At 38.7% G+C, this 20,547-nt stretch overlaps 1 protein-coding gene across 1 annotated transcript in view; it reads right to left on the bottom strand.

Moving 5' to 3' along the window:
- The window catches only part of sorcs3a (sortilin related VPS10 domain containing receptor 3a), a 202,299-nt gene that overhangs the window by 6,858 nt on the left and 174,894 nt on the right, over positions 1 to 20,547 (bottom strand). The window contains 7 exon segments of the mRNA XM_051070891.1: positions 428 to 533; positions 1,898 to 1,997; positions 2,090 to 2,221; positions 9,741 to 9,853; positions 10,389 to 10,512; positions 12,360 to 12,493; positions 16,754 to 16,940. Of these exon segments, the coding sequence (XP_050926848.1) occupies positions 428 to 533; positions 1,898 to 1,997; positions 2,090 to 2,221; positions 9,741 to 9,853; positions 10,389 to 10,512; positions 12,360 to 12,493; positions 16,754 to 16,940 (896 nt within the window).

Below are 20,547 nucleotides of genomic sequence, written 5' to 3'. Positions count from 1 at the left end.
TTATTAATTGCTCTGTTTTGTCAACTGTGAGATTTCTTGAAAAATGCACCCTCTTTGGACTAATGGGAAAAATTTCATATCCATAATTAATGACAGCTTTTCCATTTCCCTCAGACTTTTCAAGAGAATCATTTTGAGTATGAATAATTTATTCAGCAAATAACAGCCGAGGCACAGCAACTGCATATTAAACCATTTAATGGTCCTTTTTTCTGCATCCTATCACTGATTGTGCTTCATGCATCTGTCTACAACTTCTAGTGGGACTTGTCAAATCAAATTTCCAAACATGTCTGTAATTGATTGGTCCAGGCTGTGCTCATCTGGTATCATCAATAATGGAGAATATGGTAATAGATATGTACTATGGTTCTATATGCTCATACTGTGTGTGCAGCAGGTGGAAAGTAATCACAAAGATGTGTACCTCTTGAATTTGTAGATGAGGAACACTGCTAGGCCCAGGAACACTACTGAAAGGAGCATCAGCATAGCCGAGCTGCTGTGTCTGGGGTTGGAGTCCACCAAGGGTGCTGTGGGATTGGAAGAGGGAACAGGAAAGATTCTGCTATTGTTAGATGTGTTCAGATGTTGCTGTCTAATGGCCTTGTCTAATCATCTATATGAGAGCATCATCTTTCATCAAAAAAGAGGTGATGCACTTATTTTTAATATCTCGAATGTCATAAGTTATGCTAGTGTGAAATTGTGGTTTCTACTGATGGGTAAACAGTGTGAAAGCAGCAGGCAGTTCTTATATTTCAGGTGGACTTGGAAATGGTTAAATGCACTTGCATTTATCTCAAACTAGAACCCAACCAAACAAGCACTTACTATGATTAATGTCTCAGTACATGGTTTTGTTCATAAGGCGTCCACCTTAAATTCTTCTCATTATTTCGAAGAGTGCATTAATGTCTGTCACTGCAGGAAAATCACATTGCATTTTCCGCAGTTTCCATGCCACTCCCGAGCCTTTCAGCACAGAGAGGGAGGCGTGTATGCAGCTGACCTTTCTCAAGCAGCTTGAAGGCTTTTTAGACCTTTTTCTTGGGAGGTGAAATATAAAGAGGGATCCGGCTGGATACACCTCCAATGTCATTACAGTGCAGCACACCACAGAACGTCACAGAGCAGCACATGCCAGGCTGTTAATACCTAACACTTTGAGCTACAGACAATTCATGGCTGTGTGCCTCCAGAGACTGTGTCTAATGAAACCAGCCAAGCAATGAATACAATGTAAGATCTGTCCAGCAGTGGGGGGACGGGAGTTGCTGAGGACTACCAAAGCCTAAGCCTGTAATAAAAAGTTTTCCAGACCACCCACATTATTTACAATCAGTGTGGCTCCATGAATCCAGAATTGATTTGATACTTAGAACAGCAATTTCTTTTTTGGCAGGGGTGCATCTGAGGGTCTTGAGTGTCACCTCACTTCCACAGTTAAGAACTGAACAGTGTTGTTGACTCCTCAAGCAATTCTCAATTCTGTTTCTGCCCTTAAAATGTACAGTGCTCTTTCTCAAGGACTAAATAATCAACATAATTATACTCAGTGTAACACTCATTTTGTGGTTGGATGGCTGTAAAAGAAATAGAACAGATGTTCAGCTTTTGATGGCAGGCATAAAAGATCCTTCGTCTGAAGGAGCTCCACTTAAAATCAAACCCCTCCCATACTCCCCTGTGTTCTTTTGCCTGTGATGGCGGCAGACTGACAGGAATTTTAATTGGTGGACCAAAGAAATATTCTTGTTGTCAAAACACTGGTATTACAGTTCTGTTTCTTAGCAAAAAAAAAAGGCTAAGGCATAATTAAATTACCCATGGAAGTTATATTATGGTTGATAACTTAATGGCAGTACTGAAAGCAGTGAGAGCAAATGTTTCTTACCCAGCGTTAACTGTGTGTTGTACACAATCACCCTTACACCAGGCTTGAGCTCAAACTCCACCAAATTTTGGTTCAGTGCGCTTACAATAATATTGGAAACCTGTTAAACAGATACAACATGGTATAATTGGGTCAGAATTATCCTGTTTGATAAGATTTAAAAAAAAATGTGATTTCATCAGTCCCCCTTACCTGCTCTAGCTCCTCCTCACTCTTTTTCTTGCCCTCTGTTTGGTTCTTGTGAGGTAAAAGAAAGAGCTCAGCAGCTGTTGGAACTCCCGGGAACACAGCTACCAAGAGCTGCTCCTCCGGGAAGTCAGACACCTGTAGCAAGGCAAAAACAGGCTTCATTAGCTATCACACTGTGACAGGTGATTTCAAAATGTAGCTTTGTGAATTAAAATCATGTGACCCTGTGCCCATAAAGTCAAACAGTCAAATGAGTTCAGTTGGCACACTCATATCCAGTGGCTTATTTTATGAATATATGCACTGTATTGAGGAGTAACAAGGTTCCCTGTAGTAAAGCACTTAACTAAGCACAACAGTGAGTGCAGAGTGATAATAATAACTTCCCTGCTAGAGAACTAGAAAAGTCAAGTACAGCACCATAATCAAAAGGGTGTGTTGGATATATGTTACAGTGAGAAGACTACACCATGTGAGTATAGTGGCGGACCTGACTTTGCTGTAACTAGCTCACAGACCTTACTTCATTTCAAGCTGCTGCAGATCAGGCTGTTACCAAACAGCTTAGGATGACAGAATGCACTGCAGTACAGCAAAGCTAGATCATTTTTTTCACCCTCTTCAAGTTTTTGATTCCTCGTGGTTATACTTGAGTCATGCTTTTAAAAAAAAAAAAAAATAAGGAACATGGTTTTGGTTTAAATTTAAAGTTATTTTCTCTAAATGTTTCAAAAATATGAACATAAAATAAAATCCAAAATAATGAAATATTGCTTTTGCTAATCTTAATTTTTAATGTCTTAAAGCGGAAACTGGGGTTAGAGGTAACTGACATTACATTCAAACTACAGGTTTTCATTTGAGTTGCATGTAAGGTTGAGTGGAGACCTGTTTTTTCATCACTAAGTCATTGCAAAAGTTAAATAATGCACAAGTTGAGCTGTATAAACTTCAAATTGATTCAGTGATAGAAACATTCTGTGGGAATTCTACCTAAAACACTAGATTATACAACTGTCATAAATATTAAACAAATTATACTGTAATACAACCTCTCCCACCTGTTTTTGAATAAAGGCTTTTTGAAGATAGAAACACTTGAAATCAAATGAGTACAATAGCAGTAAGTGACACTGTCCTCCTGTAAAAAAACAAATCCATAGGTCGCCTGTGCAGCAGCTTTTTGTGACCGATAATTACATTCTGTCGTTATGTGACATCTGGCAGCTATAGTAATTATGATGGGAAAAAAGTAGATGACGCAGTATAAAGAGCAATGAAGCCCATGTCAGGAGTAGGATGGAGTGGGGTGGATGGATGCATCAACAAAACACCAAGTAGTGTTTGTGCCTAAACCTTTACTAAACTGAGACCATTGCACAGTATTAACCACATGCTTATTATTGTTGCCATGAAGATGAAGCTCTGATGCACCTGCCACTGATATGCTCCTATGGATTGTGCCTCAGGGTAGGAACAAGCTACCTATATGGTCAGGACAGGAGGATTTGTTGCAGTGAATACAGTAAATCAGTGAAACATAAAATAAATGTATAAAAATAGACTATGATGAGTTATATCTGACTGATATTTCAATTCAGTGCATTAGCTGGCAGTGGAGTAATTGGACATTCAGGTAACTACTGTTTTCCCCTCACAACTACTTTATTGTGCTCCATGAGCGAGAAAGAGAGAGCAGAAGAGAGTGAGAGATGGAGAGAGGCAGAGAGATGAATAGAGACACAGAAAGACACAGACAGCAACAGAGTGTTGAATGCACAATGACCTTTATGTCTGGTCTAGAGCATTCCAGTTTTTTAAATGTAATTTCTTGGAAAACAGTGTGGTAGCATTTCACCAACACTTGAGACACAGTGTTCACATTGAACAAATGTGCAAAAGGCTCAGTGTCAATGTTTATCAGTTGCTTATTTCTGTAATTATCAATTGCTTGTAGACAGATTATGATGGTTTTAATAACCATCCTGACAAATAGTATGACACTGGTTGTAAATGTAAGACTCAGCACTTTGGTATCAAAAGCAGGTTTCTGAATAACTCTGTATAAATGTTACACTACTCTCTGCAATGCCATTGCTCAAGCAGAATAGCTGCATACAAATATAATTTGTAGGAGAGCATTACGGGACATCACCAGCCATGGAAAGTGAGACAGCTATTAAGTTAGCAGCATGGGAGTAGAGATGCTGCGTCCATTGTTTTTGCTCCCACTGGTCAGCTGGTGTTGGAAGATGAGAGCATTTCAACAACTACTGAATAGACTGCCAGGCAATTTGGTACATGTAGACATGTAGACGTGTAGACATGTACTGCTCTTAGACAACGAAAGCCTAATGACTTTGATGAGCCCCTGGCTTTTCCTCTAGTGAACATGCATAGATGCAAATTTCCACCACTAGAACACTTAAGTTCATGACAGGATTCTTCCAAATCTCATGACAGAGTCATCAGACACTAATGCTATCATGTCAGCACAAAGGTTTGTGATGTTTTTGTATTGGACATTGTTCATTCATCATCAAAGACCAATAATAATAATAGTAATAGTAATAATAATAATGATAACTTTCAACTGACCAAGAAGTTTTAACAGACATGGAAATATTTGAGTTATCGACTCCTGGTAACTGTTCCGTTGAAACAAATAAAAAAACAATTTGGCCAAAGTTTTCTGGATGACAAAAGCTTATTTTTCTTTTGATAAAAAAAAGGTGTAGCCAAGCAAATGTTTCTGTTTTTGTTTCCAGAAAAGCATTTTTAAGCTCTCAGTTCTTTTATACAAGCAAAGGAAGCAGGGCCTGGGTGGTGATCATTCTTCATTTTAGAGCCTGTGATGTTTTTATGTTTTCTCTGTGGCCTGTGTGGACAATGGAGTGTGTATAGCCAAAGCACATCAATTATCAAGCAGAGAAATCACTATTTGAGCACCAAAGTAGTGGACAAATGATAGCCATGGGCATGACTTGCAATGAGAGAAGGGGTGGTGGAGGGGGAGATAAAGTGAATAGGATGACAGGAGAGGCAATAGCACCTAGAGAGAGAGAGAGAAAAAAATCAATACACTCGGACCATGTTTGTTCTCACTGCAATCAGTCATTAGTTTAAAAAGGTGGCTGGCTGATCTGGGATGCTCCTTTCTGATGCTCTGCAAATTTAGTGCTGGATACAAAAAATTAGATTGAGATGGCAAGCAGGAAGAGAGGTGAGTTACCTGCTGTTAGCTTATTTGAAGAAGATATAAGATTAAGATAATAAGAAATAATAAGAAATAAGATAGAAATAAGATATATCACTTCATCTGGATAATCAAGTACTCTTGCTTCAATTTACTGTACTATTACTGTACAATTTACTGTCAATATACAGGCATGTCAGTGGCTCTGTAAAGCTGTACGTTGACACAATGGTGCCTCTAACTAAATGCTAACATCAAGATGCTAACATGTTCACAATGATAATGCTAAAATGACAATCAGCAGGTAACATGTTTATCATGTTACCTGCTGATTTGCCAATTGGAACTATACTTAAAGTGCAGTTGAGGATGATGGGGATGTAGTTTTTTTGACCTGGTGATGACACTAGATCTAGTGTGATGACACTAGATGACCTTAAATATTAAATTTCATAGCAATCCCTCTAAATGTTTTTGAGACATTTTACTCAAAAACCAAAAATATCAACCTCAGGTTGGTGCTAGTGGAGGAATGTCTACAACAAATAACATGGTAATCCATCCAATAATTTAGTTATATTTCAGCCTGGACCAAAATGGTGGACTAAGTATCCAACCTGATTGACCTTTCCATTCCTTGAGCTTCCTTGCTAGCATAGCTACAAAGATGTTTTACAAATTGTAAGCTGACATGTTGCTTCCACTGCCAAGGCTATACTGTATTACTCTGATCTCTAATCACTTAAATTAATGCTAATCCTAACCTATGTGTTTATAAATGCAATAATACTATTAAATGAAATCCAGATTGTGCGTCAATTATTATAAGATTACATAAAACCTAATGTTTGCTCATTTGAGGGTTAATTATCAGCATGTGTGAGAAGATGAAAATATCACATTACTGTGCATTACTAAAGAAAGCATGTCAGTGCCTTTGGGGAAGCAGTAAGAAGATGACAGCTGGATAGCTTGTATTAACCTCTGAGTGAAGTTATGGGGGAGTATAAACATTGTAAACCGTATGAGTTGGAGCTGACAAACGTTATGGGAATGTGAAAGGGAGGTGGCTGAAGACAGACAGTGGAATGAAATAACCTCCATTACTGAATGTGCATTCAGGACGAGTAGAGGCAGTGGCACTGAAATGAGCCTAGGTGAAGAGTGCAAAGTCATGATTTGAAAGATTCAATAATGGGGCTACACCACACGGCACCTCAGTTAAATGGACCCTGACTTTAATTGCAAGTTGTTCCCTCTCTCATCTCCTATTTTATTGTTGGGGAGTTGTTTACTATGTTGAAAAACCATCAGTTGTAGACCAGCCTCTGTCTCAAGCAAGAGTTCTCAACCATAACAAATAGAGGAAAAATAACCCTTCTTGTCACCACTTGGACAATATGTTTGTCTGGAAATGAACTTTGTGTCAGCTCCTGCCTCATAAACAGATCTACAGCCTTTTCACATAAACAGTGGCTGATATCAAACTCTAACAGGATAATGTGAAAAAATGAAAACAAACAATAGTGACACGTAAGCCACTCTTCACAAGTGTGATGTAATAAAAAGGCACATATTGGAATTGACACCATTTTCACCCACCATTCCATTTTAATATTTCACTTCAAGGGAAACTCTGTAGAGATGGTTATTTATTGTAATCCTTGTTCTATGGTCTCCCCGCTCTATGGTCGATCCCTCTTTTGTGGCACTGAAACTCTGTGTGTAAGTGCTCAGACAACCAGAATGAACCCATTCAAGTACAATGGAGTTCTCCCTTTAAAATAGCAGTAATTATCCTTATCCTAATCGACTGATGGGCAAGCCAGGTTGGCTAAGGCTTGAGATTCTTATTTGGTACAATTCTGAATCAGTTAACAAATTTCAATTTCAGATTGTTGTACACAGTTTCTCGTCACTAAATAAACCATACTAACGTAACAGAGAAGATGGATGCCTGTGCCTTGAACACTACGCAGTCAGGTGTGGTCAGGTGGCAACTATAATACAAGGAACCTTATCCGTAAGGGGGTAGGGTGAGGTAGGTCCAGGATGTATCAGCTGACACTGATACATCCTGGACAGATCGACCAGTCCATTACAGTCCATCGTAGGGCTGACATATAGAGACAAACAATCATTCACACAAATTCAATCCTATGAGCAATTTAGAGTCACCAGGCAGAGGAAGAACACGTAGACTCCACACAGAAAATACCCAAGCTGCCCCATGTAATGAACCATACAGTATTATTTATTTATTTTCAAGTTGCTACTGCAATGCACTGTGAGCTAATTTATTTTATATTTTTCAACCAGGGCCAAATTAACCTGCTGTGGGGCCCCTGGTCAAAAATGATCTGTGGGCTTTTACTGATTTCTCATTTCTTCCACTCTCTGTACATTTTGTACAGTATGTATTAATTAGTGAATGCAAATTTGTTTACTGATAGGTTTATATCTTTTAAAGTTTGATTTAAAATAATAGTCAGGTGTCCATATGAACACTGGAACAAGTTGTGCTTGTTGTAATCATTCATACTGGACCTGAAGAGATCCATTAACAAATCAATTTCTATGTAAGTGATGGAGGACAAAATCCACCATCTTGGTTCTCTTTAAATACTCACTCCCAGGTTATATCTGAATCTCTTTGTGTTAATGTCCCAACATTGCAGCTCCGCAAACAAAGACTATGCACGGGAAACTAAAGGAGGAAATTGGTACTAAAAAGACTGCATGATATTCAATTGATTGATACTAACGCCAGATAAACCATGGAATGGATTTTGTCCCCACATCACTTAATTTGAATGTGCATTTAAAGGTCTCTCAATGGTCAGTATGATCAGGAAGAATGATTACTTTATTTTGCACAAATTTCATCTACCTCAATGTTTATCACCATTTCTCCTATATTACGACTGCACATTTCACAACTGCAAACTTTTTTAATGCTGATTGCTGCACTTTAACTTTGTTACTTCTGTCCCTTTCTTATATGATATTTTTTATTTGTATTTTTCTATTTTGGTCATCCCTTGTTCCTTGCTGCTGTAACATGTGAATGTAAAAAACTGTGAACTCATCCTTTAATATCATGCTCATATGCCATATATACACTGAAGGGGTTGCTGGGTTATGGATTGCTGTAATCATTTCTCCTTGACATACAGACATCTTTTCAGAAAATGACCACAAACCACTGACGGTCTCACAGCAATCTTTACAAAATAAAGCAGATAGCGGCAAAGGTTGTAGTCAGCATTTTAAGTTGAAAAAGCTACACTATCTGACTGCATTTCATACATGTTACTATCTTCTGTGAACAATGCAGCCCTGAGACAAATGGTAACATATTATCATGCAAAAATAAAAGCACTTGCACAGATAAAAATTGTAGCAGCTTACCACAATATCCCATAATGCTATAGCCTACTGACACTTGGCATGTATTGTAGGACTAGTCAGTGCTTATAATAAAATCATTTTTAAAATGACATCCTCATAATAAAAGTTTAAGTGTGACTGAACTAACACTCAGAACATGCCAGTTTTCAATAACACAGTTCTCTTTGACTTCTGTGATTAGTGAAGCACACAAACCACTGAGAATGCATCAATAACCCTAGTCATTAATTTAAGAGCAACATTTATAGCTTCAGTCGAGTGAGTTCAAACATAAACAAAACCGCGGTGTCTACAGGGTTGTTAACATTGATTCAGACTAAATAATTTACCAGAAGCTTGTTACTTTGGTTGTTGATGGAGGAGTATATTTCTTACAACTTTTGGCAAAATGACGGTTACAGCCCAGGAAAAGGTAAACTAGTTGGCTCAAAAGCATGGGCTTCAGCCAGGGTTATCCAGGTTACTCATGAGATCCCCTTCACCCAGTTAAATATTCCTCCAAAAGCACCCACATTCAGCTCTGACACGTAATACGTTGGTAAGATGGCCAAAAGCAGAACACCACCAAATGCAGTCCACTATTCATGAGCTGTGAATGGGGAGTTGAGTAGCACTTAACAATGAGCTTCCCACACACACACTAAGAGCACTTCCACCCTTCTACATTAAAGTGCGCAAACACAGACACACATTAGACATAGTGACAGGCATCATCACTTGCAGGTCCCTACCAAGGCCCCATGCTTTAAATGTTGAGATCATTTTATCTGTGACTTTTAAAATTGAGGAATCAGCGCTCATGAAGCCATCCTGGGAGAGAAAGGAAGCAGAGGCATCTTCACACCTGTCTGATGATGAATCACAGGGTAGCCCGAGGGCGTTCTCTTGCCACACCAATGAGCTCAGAGTACTGGGCAGCAAAGCCAATAGGGGTGTAGGAAATAATTGAGAAATAGTGGGATGAGAGAGAAAATAAAAAGAAGACAGAGAGACAGAAAGGTGGAAAGAGAAGAGAGACGGAGGACAGAGAAAATGAAAATCACTCACTTGGAGCAGAGCCTTCTTAATTACTCTCCCCACATCCTGTCTCCACTCGGGTATGTCAGGGTTGAACTCGTCCAGATTAGGGGAGAAAGATAAAAGTAGAGATTTGAAGAATTCTGTCGAGGAGAGTCAGGGGAGAATCAGCCATTAATTCACTTGGATCCAGGGGCATTATTCTCAGGGAGCCATGCCAACTGTCATTTTGCTCAAGTTCAGTTTCAGGTAGTTAACACTTGATGAAAAGAAGAGGGTTTCTCATATCCCCTGCATTTCCCTTTGGCTAAATGTACCAGATGCACTTCTAGATAATTAGAAAATGTCACAGCTTCACGCCAACCCATCCACTGGTAATAAATCATTGCATTTTACAGATACTTGCTGCCGGATTACTTTGTATCAAATGAAGACTTATTCTTTAGAGGTTTAACAGTAATTTGATATATTTTACTTAAGTAGGAGCAGTTTTATTTCAGAAACACAATGCATAGTCAGAATATGACAGTGCCTCTCACTTCCTAAAGTGATGTATTCAGATGTAATTCTCAATAAAGCTGCATTTTTAACATATTAAAAGCCAAAATGGTGCCAATATTACAGGGATGATACCAGCTGTTATAAGCTCCAGGACACAATCAGAAAATAAATACTGACCTTTGACTGCTATGGTCTTGGTATCCTGCAGCATAGTGTTGGCTGCAGCCACTTGGACTGTAATGGTGTGCATTCCCTCGTTAGGGAAGGTGAATGAGATACTCCCATCCAATGTTATCACTGGCTGTAAGCACAGAATTAAGGTATACTTAAACGTATACGACACGTGTCAAACATGTAACACATGGTATAGCTATTCCCCACTAAATCAGACTTCATTTACCAAGCTGAGGTTGTTTCTGGGATTTTTACATGAAGTCCATTGATAAGTTATGTGACTCATAGCTTCACAAAAACAAGGATTTTTGACAACATATAAACTTTAGATAAAGTGGGATGTGTTATGGTCAACTGTAAATTAGTATAATAAGTTTAATAAGTATTAAAATAGTAGAGATGTCAATATACTGTGTTTTGAAAAATGATGGCTAACTAGCAGGTCTTTGAAGCTGCAGTTAGGCGTAGCAATTCTTTGACGTCAATGCTAATGTCGGCCTGCTAAAAAAAACAGTTCTGCCCTAAAACAGTGCAGGGGTGCTGTACTGGCGGGAGCGTGCTGATTCAGGTAAACAAATTAATGCATTTAAAGAGACTTATCAGATGCCAACACATGGTTTATAAAGCTCATAGACAGGATTTTACAATTATGGAAAGTTACAGGAGTGGGAAGCACATTATCTCTCGGTATAATGCTCAAAATTATAATTAAGCCAAGTTCAACATTCAACCTGGTATTGTTTTAAATTTTGACCCTAGTTCATGGTACTAGAGGAAACAACAGGTTTACCAAAGTCAGTAGGATTCATCCTCTGTAGAACATGAATATTTGTATCAAAATGTGTGGGAATTCATCTTGTAAATGAGATTTTTCACTTGGAACCTTGAATATTTGTACCAGCTTGCTTGGTTTGCTGAGGTACTTTTCAAATAAAACCTTGGTTTACAAAAATAACAACACACATAAAAGCTGCCATAGCAAGTAGGGCTGAACGATTTTGTGAAAATATCTAATTGTGATTTTTCTGACAGATACTGTGATTGCAATTTGATTTACAATAGAATTTTTGAAAGTCAAGCTTCAGTCCAAGATTCATTGTATACATGTAAAACATGTGATGGAACATTACCATGTAAGTGATCACTGAAATATTAACTGCTCCATGTATTAATTCTAGGATGAGAATGAAAATATATGCATCCAAAATGAACCATAGAACAATTCTCACAGAACAAAGAGTAGCACTGCGTTCTCCTGTCTTCTGACAGGAGACTGACAGGCACACAGAGAGCCGGTAGAGACAGACACAGCCAGTTAAATCTCTGTAGAATTGTCCCGGTAGAAACTACAAAACACAAATAACAATCTAATTTAATGTTAGCTAGTTCATTCTACCACTTTCCCTCTGTTTTGCCTCTTCTTCTCTCTCTCTCTTGCCCCCCCTCCTTTTTGGCTCAACCAAGTATTTGGCAATCATTTTCCTCCATATAGCGGAAACACTGCAGACATAAAGTTGACGTCTTAGAACTCGGTTAGTTGGCTTAAACTCATCATAACACCGATAGTTTCCACTTTAGCTGTGTCTTTTCTGATACTGATACCTGATACTGGAGCGAAGAGAATCAGAGCAACTCACACTGTGGCTCTGTCCTCCATTTTCATCAAGTATCTAACTCCACAGTTAGTTTTGTGGTTTGGTCATTTTAAGACAAAATGTGGTTGTAAAGTTTACAGCCTGTCGCTCTGTTGCTCCTGCAGTGCCGTGTGTGTGAATTGTGAGGCAGTTAAAAAAAAGTTTAATGACTTGTCTACCAACAATCTATTGAAAAAATAATTGCAGTGTTTGCAGGTTGCAAATCGCATTAGCTTAAATTGTGATTTCGGTTGAATTTCAATAAATCGTTCAGCCCTAATAGCAAGCATTAGAAAGTAATACAGAAATATGTTTTAGTGTGTCATCCTGGAAGAATTACCTCAGTATTGTTGCCTAGCCACCAGAAGTAGGTGACAGTGCGTGAGTGGCTGGGTAAGACCACTGCTGTGATGTTCACCTCCTTGTTTCTTATGACCACGAAGGGAGCAAGAAGCTGGACATGCTCCACTGGACCTAAGAAAGATTAAGAAAGAAACACCACAGAGGAGACAGCAGAGTTACAATACTGTGCATGGCTACTTGTAATAAGGTTCACTTGAGAATGTACATCTCATTCAAATAAAGAAAAGACAACTGGCAAGATCACAAATCCCAGGTACAAGGGGTATAAAGCTTATTTAGAGAAGAGAAAAACTCCAAACACAACTATTGTCTGTATTTATAGGGCAGGATCCAGCTCCCATCCCCAACTCATCCCCCATGAACAGGATAAGTGGATAAAGAAAATGGATGGGTGGGTGGATCCAAACATTATGGGAACAAATAGAGTATAAACTCCCAGAAAAGATTAACTCCAAGAGAGAAATTTTCAAGTTGTTGCCAAAAGTGTGTTAATATGACATGATGGATGGATTTTTTTTTTTTTGAAAATGACCTTTTACTGTGTAGCCATTTTGTGAAAAATCATCTTCATTGACCAAGTCAGACAGTGGGGGCTTATATACATAAAATAAACCATCTTCCATCCATGTAAATACTAGCCATTAAAAGGGTTGTAACAAACAAACACTAAATCATACTGTATTTTTTATACGATAAGAAATGCAAATTGAGTCAGACGCACTTTTCCAATTATACTGTCTGAACCTCATGCTGGCAGGTGTACAGAGATTATAGGTAAGATATATATGGTGAGCTTTTAACAACGTGCCTGCTGTGATGGCAGGAGATGAAAGACTGTACGTTCATGCAATTGTTCTTGGTCTCAGATTCAACTTTGTTTTGAAACGATGTAGTTGTGACAGTACAATTATTAATAACAATGACTGTAAGTTGGCTGTATGTTTTAAACAATCCTCAAATGGAAGACTTTCTCATTTTATATCCTGTCTGCTTTGCTTTTGAACAAATGACAGCAGGTATTGCTTTTTCAGAGTGAAGCAGTAGTAGTAGTAGTGTAGTAGAGTTTTTAATGCACATTTATGCAGATTTTGGTTAGAGAAATTGATGGGATAATCAACTGCTTTGCACCCTGCCATTACTACACCACAAAATACATATTGTAAATGACAAAATATTTGGGTCAAATTCTCCAGATAACCATCTAATATCTAAAATGTGAAAGAGCAGTTTTGACATAATAAACTGCATTACAACCCTGAACCAAAATCATTTTCACCAGCAACAATTTCTGTTATATGATGCAGAGAAGTTGCTGTGGGACGTTGGGTTAGGGTTAGGGTTAGGGACGGTTAGACGTTTGGATTGCCATTTAATTTTGCCTCATTCATTCAGTCTGACATTGTGCCCTGTCCATGTTAGCCATGTTGTCGTTGAGGGTATTTTGTTTCATTCTGCCCATAACATTTGAATATTATGCAGATACATTCAGTATTCACATTCTGAGCCTCTGAAGTTACATTCATTATGTTCATAGAAATGGTAATCCAGGAAACACAACATTTATTTTATTTCATGCGCCCTCCCAGCAGCAAATGAATTCCCTGGAAACGATCACCAAGAATGTGAGCAATATCTTCATTCAGTAAAAACGAAAGATTATCAAATGATATTCCTTTTCCTGTAGTATTGTGTTCTTCCGTCTCTCTCTCCTCTTCTGTCTCTTTCTGCAGGTATTTCTGCCTCTGGAGCTGTAGAGTCTGATCTGTGATGACAAGTCTCCTGCTGCTCCTACAACCCAGCTCAACACCTGCTGTTATATAAATTATTAGTACTGCTTCTAATATTACTGCTACTATTGAGATTAATACTTTAAATGTCATTACTATTACTGTATTATTGATGCCACTTTACATTTTTACATGGAATCTGCATTATGCTATGTTCCTCTGTTGCTATTCTCTACCCCCGGTCTCTCCCCCTTCTCCTCTCTCTCCTTCTTAACCCAACCGGTCGAGGCAGATGGCCGCCCACCCTGAGTCTGGTTCTGCTCAAGGTTTCTGTCTCTTAAAAGGAAGTTTCTCCTATCCACTGTCGCCTAGTGCTGCTCATGGTGGGATTTGTTGGGTCTCTCTCTGTAAATATAATAATATAAAGAGTATGGTCTTGACCTGCTCTATATGAAAAATACCTTGAAATAACCTCTGTTGTGATCTGGCGCTAAAACCGAATTGAACTGAATATTCTGACATTGTCTGACAGTATAAAGTGGTCACAGCAAAGGTCCTTGTGGCTCTGTAACCCTGGTAATTTCATCTAAAAATAAAAGTCCCATTCTAACACTGAAAATATGTTGACGCCATCATCTATTTTTGACATGATACCTTCTGGGTAATGCTGCGAACCTCCCCACTAAGAACCTAACAGGACCTGACAGGGGTCTAGGTTGCTTACACTAATCTCAGGGATGAAGTTTCCGATGTAATGCTCTACTTTTGTGGAAAAAGTCAAACGAAAGGTTTGTGTAGTGCTGTGGTCTGGGGTGGTCGTCTCGCCAAGGCTTCTGTTAGCACTCATCCTCTTTAACCAGAACTAATCTTTATCCCCACTTTGAGATGCTCCGTGTGTGTGTGTGTGTGTGTGTGTGTGTGTGTGTGTGTGAATGAGAGAGAGTTGTTAGGTATTAAATATGCTCAGCTGAGAAATCACTGTTTCTGGCATTTCTCTGTGAGAGCCTCACCTACACTGTGAAATAAACCGAGTAAAATTTTCACCATTAGAAATATATAAATCCAGAGTGCACTGACTGACACATCAGAATGGCAAAAGGTTACATTTAAATGGACTGAACAAATTGATCACAGGACAAAGAAACAAGTCAACAAATACTAAAAGCAGCCTGTATAATCCCCCTGGATCTTACTGTTGTCTGAATAGAGTTAGACAGCATGTTGATCCTGTAATTTGTTCTGTTTGCTGCTGTGCAAAATCTGCTCCACTTTAAAATAAACCACTGTTCTGGTGTTGTATCCTCAGATAACTGGCAATTAGCTGCACTGACCTTAAAGGCCCACTTTGCAGTGTCTGCTTCTGCCCACATTGAAAACTCACATAAGCAAGTCTGTTATGACCTTTCTCCCAAAAGTTGTTTGTGTTTATCACAGCTGCTGAATTACATAATCTTGTGTATAGGTCAGGACAGGACACTTCAGATGAGTGTAGTGTGGATCGCCGCTGTGGCTGTCATTCAGTTGAAAATATTTTGCACCTGGAGCTAGGGTATTAATAAAAACATACAAATGATACACTGCTGCTTTAGGTTAAATGTTTGTATTTCTTATAAGCCATTGGTGGAAATGTAAAACTCTTATTATCTGATTGCCGAGGTAGTTCTGAAATGGCATGATGTGTTTTAAAACCTAGGGTGGAACAGTGTAATAGCCAAGTGTGCAGATTATTGGTAGTGTAAAAAATAATGAGTAACCACTTATCCTAACCCTAATGGAATAACAATAATTTTCAATCTACTCTTCTAGATACATCAAAGTCTTAGCTAATGTCGAGTTTTGCTGTCTTATGCTTGACTGGTTTTCATTTAAAGCATTTTCATCAGTTATAGCATTAACAGTAAATAGAAATCTAGTTAAAATATTTTTTAACTAAAATGTTTTAACCGGAAAAAGTTCATTCATCTCTGTCAGTCCTGAATTGTGTCTGCAGGTGTTCCTTTCAGACTGCATGCAACAACAACCAACAACCTTAACCAGAAAGGTAGAGAAGCCTGCATGTAGCCTGAGAGGGAAAACCCAGGGTAGTCAAACCCAGGAACACTTGGTAAACCATTCTCTGCTTGTTAGGTTGGTTGCTTTAAGCTCACATAATAACTGAGGCCCAATCAGATGCGGATATCAACATTTTGGTCAACTCTTCTTCCCTCACGTGTGGTGGCAGTGGAGAGCTGTCCCCTGCTCCACAAATCTTTAACTTGCAAAAAGTCCTGTGGTGTTTGGAGTGTGGACACATGCTGTGTATTTTCATGGTCAACTACTCAAACGCTCACAGAAAATACTAATATCTTAACAAATGTTCTTTTCAAACCCGTGCACTGGAGATATTTATATACTGTATATGTTCATTTTCCAAGACATCTGCAGTGTGGGCTTCAGTGGCTCTCTAGGTAGTGTGGGTGCTTCCTGATCAGGTGGTTGGTGGTTCAATCCCAGTTTGATCACATATTCTGCTAGAGATCTTTTCTGCTTATTGCTGTTCAGTTCTAAGCAATACCAGCAATCCGTTCAGGCTGCAGCATTCACACTGCATTTTCCGCAGGAAATGCATTTTCTAGTTTGATTTTGTTACAATGTGGGCCCTTACATGTAACATGCAGGAAGAGTGTTGTGGTGTCATAACCCAGGGTGTTCTCTGCCAACGCTGTAACACGGAATATCCCAGCAGACTTGTAGACGTGTTTGATCCCCTCCTCAGTCCAGCTCAAGTTGGAATAGGACACAGCTGTGCCGTCGCCAAAATCCAGCTGGATGTTGGTGCGCAAAGAGTCACCCTGAAACACAGCACAGCAAGGCTTTATTCAGCTACAGATGAACACTTTTTCACATGAAATGCCCCTCACCACTACAGAGAGGCCATGCAGAATCAGCAGATGGTTGCTTTGAGAGGGGAATACTACAATATAGAGAGGGAAAGAAACAAAACAGAAAGAGTCATGGGAAATGACAATGTACTCCATACAATGTACAGAGCAATGAGTGGTCTGTTGCTCCATGTTTTGGATCATATTACTACTACAAATATTAGAAAAAACTGTACATACTGTAGCTTAAAGCAGCCTAGGCTGCCTAATAGCACTACCAATCAGTTTCCATTTACTCATAATGAATCACATCTAACCAAATATTCACCAAAACTCACCATTTGATTCATGGGACTTGTTTGGATCATTACATGACCTGCTAGGAAGCACTATCATCTCTCACATTCTGCGACCAAAATGAAACTTCCAATACTGACATTTTTCTAGATAGTTGACAACCAGAGACATTATCACTTTTCTTCTTCATTCTATCACTACACACTATCAATTTAGTGTACTGTAAAAATCTGAAAATGCTTCGCAGTTTGTCTAAAACAACCTAGTGGACAAGAAACAGAGAAAATCTCCCAAAGCTCTTGAAGGGACTGTAAATATGGTATATTTACTAGACTACTGTAGCGTACTACTGTAATACGTTCACCTGTTTGTAACTCACAGTTAGGCATGAGACATAGATTTGCTTCTAAAATTAAAGTGACTGTAATGGATCAATCAGTTTTGACTCAAAATTGAAAGGGTGGTAAAATTTCAAAGTTTAAAACGCACAAATTAAAGCAGCATACAACACACTTATAAAATAGTTAGCTGGTATTAGTTTATTTAAATAATACTCATTTAAATAATATGCTGGCATTTGCTTGCTCATTACAAATATATTTTCATCAAAATACATAGTTACACAATATAATTAGAGTACTTGGAAATAATTACACAGTTAGATAATTAAAGTTCTGTCAATTATTTATTTTACTGACAGTTTTTAATTTTTTGTCTGATTAATTTAGCAGAAAATGATTTGTTTCATAGAACATGCATCAATGGTCTTTGTTTTGTAAAAGAAACATTAAGAAATGAAAAACCATGAAACTTAGTTCAATGTGTCCTTACAGAAGAAAAAAATATATGAAAATTAGTTTAAAGTCAGATTTGATTTTATCTAGATGCTTTTCACTCAGTGTTCTGCATCTTGAAATCCTTGAATTCAAAATCAAAAAATTATTACTTCATGTTAGTATTGTTAAGAGGGTGTATGATCATTGCATGTGGGTGTGTGTGTAAAAGAGAGAGAGTTCTGTACGCAGAGAGTTTGCACATGTGCATCTGTGTATATGCACCCACCCCACCATGTTTGCCTTTGCATGGTGTGTGAGTCTTGAACTGTCTGTGCTGTTTCCTCTGGGAATCACATCTGGCACTATCCAAGGATCAGCACACAGTGTGAGTGTTGGTGGCTCCAGCTGCCACGGAGACCAAATCTGAGTTCATCCCCCCAGGCCTGTGAAGGCAAACTCCCAGCCTCCCCTTGGCACATTGTAGCGCGATGCTAGTGGGATCTTCATTTGTAACACTGCATTAGCATGCCAGCTCTGGCAAAATGCACAGTAAAACAAAATAAATAAACCTGTTGTTTTCTTTCTCTTTTCTGCTCTTTTGCTCCTTCAGTCCCTCGCTACCTGCGTCCTTTCTTTGTGTGTGTCTGAGTGTGAAATCACATGAGGTTTGGTTGAGGCTTCTGGGGATATTTCATGTGACTTTGCCTGGAAAATTATATCTTTGATAAGAAGCTGGACAGAATAGAGAACAGCGAACAACAGGGTTTGACAGTGCGGGCATTGTTAAGAGCTGTAATGAGCTGGCACGCCAGATGAAGGGTTGGTGGCGCCAATGTCACTCTGCTTTTCTTGGTGTCTGCTGTCCATTCTGTGTTCACGCTCTCTATATCAGCCACAATGGAATTTACTAATCTGCATGAGACTGATGCTGACCCATCTCTCTAAATGTCACTCTTTGTGTGCATGTATCTCCCAGGGCTGGTCAGATCCAAAAACATTGTGGCTGGAGCCTTGAGGCTGGGACATCAGTGACAGTTTGCAATGAAAGCACTGTTGTACTGGCTGACAAGGACTGGGATACACAAGGCCACCATTTGTTGATGTACATGTCAAACCTGAACCTATAATGTCAATGTGACGAACGAAAACAAAAGACACTAGCTGTGAATACTTCTAGCACAGCAGAGCAGTGTTGTCCTTTTCTCAATATTAAATGTATTGTAATAGTTTGTCAATGAACAGGGTATTGCTTTCATAAGAGGTACTATGAGTGAGAGAAAGAAAAAAAAATCTGTAAAATAGAGCCAAAATTAGCTGCTGTGAGGATGGATGAAGATCTGACTTCTGTTATGTATCAAAATAAAAATGTTTCATCTGTTTTTTTTTCACTTGGACTGTTAATGTTCCTTTGAATGTCTAAATGAGCAAGTATGGTGAGTATGGTGATAATATGTAAATGCTCATATTTGCAGCTTGTTCTGCTGCCCCAAAGTCTCCTGTGCCCACTGCCCTCAAATGGATAAATAAATACATACAAATAAACACACACATGTATACAAATAAGTAGAACTGTTCACTTCTTGTTCCTCATGGAAAATAAAATGTTTTTTATTAATAATTAATTTCTCCTAATAGCAAATGTATCTGGACAAATCCATCTAATATTATGTTGAGTTGAACTCTGCAGTTAATATTTTATCTGGGAATCCTCAGTAGTTGCGCCTGTCATGTTTGATCACAATGTTCGTTGGCAGGAGATTCCATCGAGCTTTTCCACTGGGGCAGAAATACATTTCACAAAAAGATAACATGAGCAAGAACAACTGTAGAACATTTTCCCCCAAATGTGACTAGAGCGTAAAATAGAGAAGTGGTTGAAAAAAAAATCAAAGTGACAAAACAATTGTTAGGGAGATCACAAGGAGCTTGTATTAACCGAGAAGGAAACACTGTGCAGATCTTTTGAACTAGTACCCCTGTTAGTGAGTATTTAACTGGAGACACTGTGTAAAGTAGCAATGGTCACACACATGGGGACAGGGAGATGGGACCACAAATCCATATAACACTAAGTGACTAAAATCAGACATTTCAGTAGTCAGTAATACATCCCTTTTAAGTTTTCACACCAGGTGGCAAATCTTTAGTTACTTCAGCTCTGCCAGCAAAAGCAAAGCTAAATCGAATTCATGACAACAATGAACCAAGAGGGAAGCAAGTTTATGTACAAGCAGAAAGTTTTCCAAAATATATAGAAAATGTATATTTTTAGTTTAAGTAACTTAGATGACAGCTGGACAGATTTGCTGTCTTGAGTCACAGCAGTTCCATAAACTGTGATGTGAATAGTTGTGCAATGTGGACACCACCACAGGTCACGGGACTATCATGTTTGTTGACAAGGCTTTATGTCTGGTTATTAGAGGTGAATCCACAGCAGTCACCTGATCAGGGTATGGATTCTGTTGTGTTCCGTCTGTCCCTGCCTGCTGGGTATCTAACAC

Source organism: Lates calcarifer, linkage group LG5 (assembly GCF_001640805.2).
Source record: "Lates calcarifer isolate ASB-BC8 linkage group LG5, TLL_Latcal_v3, whole genome shotgun sequence".
Taxonomy (NCBI): Eukaryota; Metazoa; Chordata; class Actinopteri; family Centropomidae; genus Lates; species Lates calcarifer.
The sequence above is the reverse complement of the archived record's forward strand: the minus strand, read 5'-3'. Positions and strand labels throughout refer to the sequence as shown.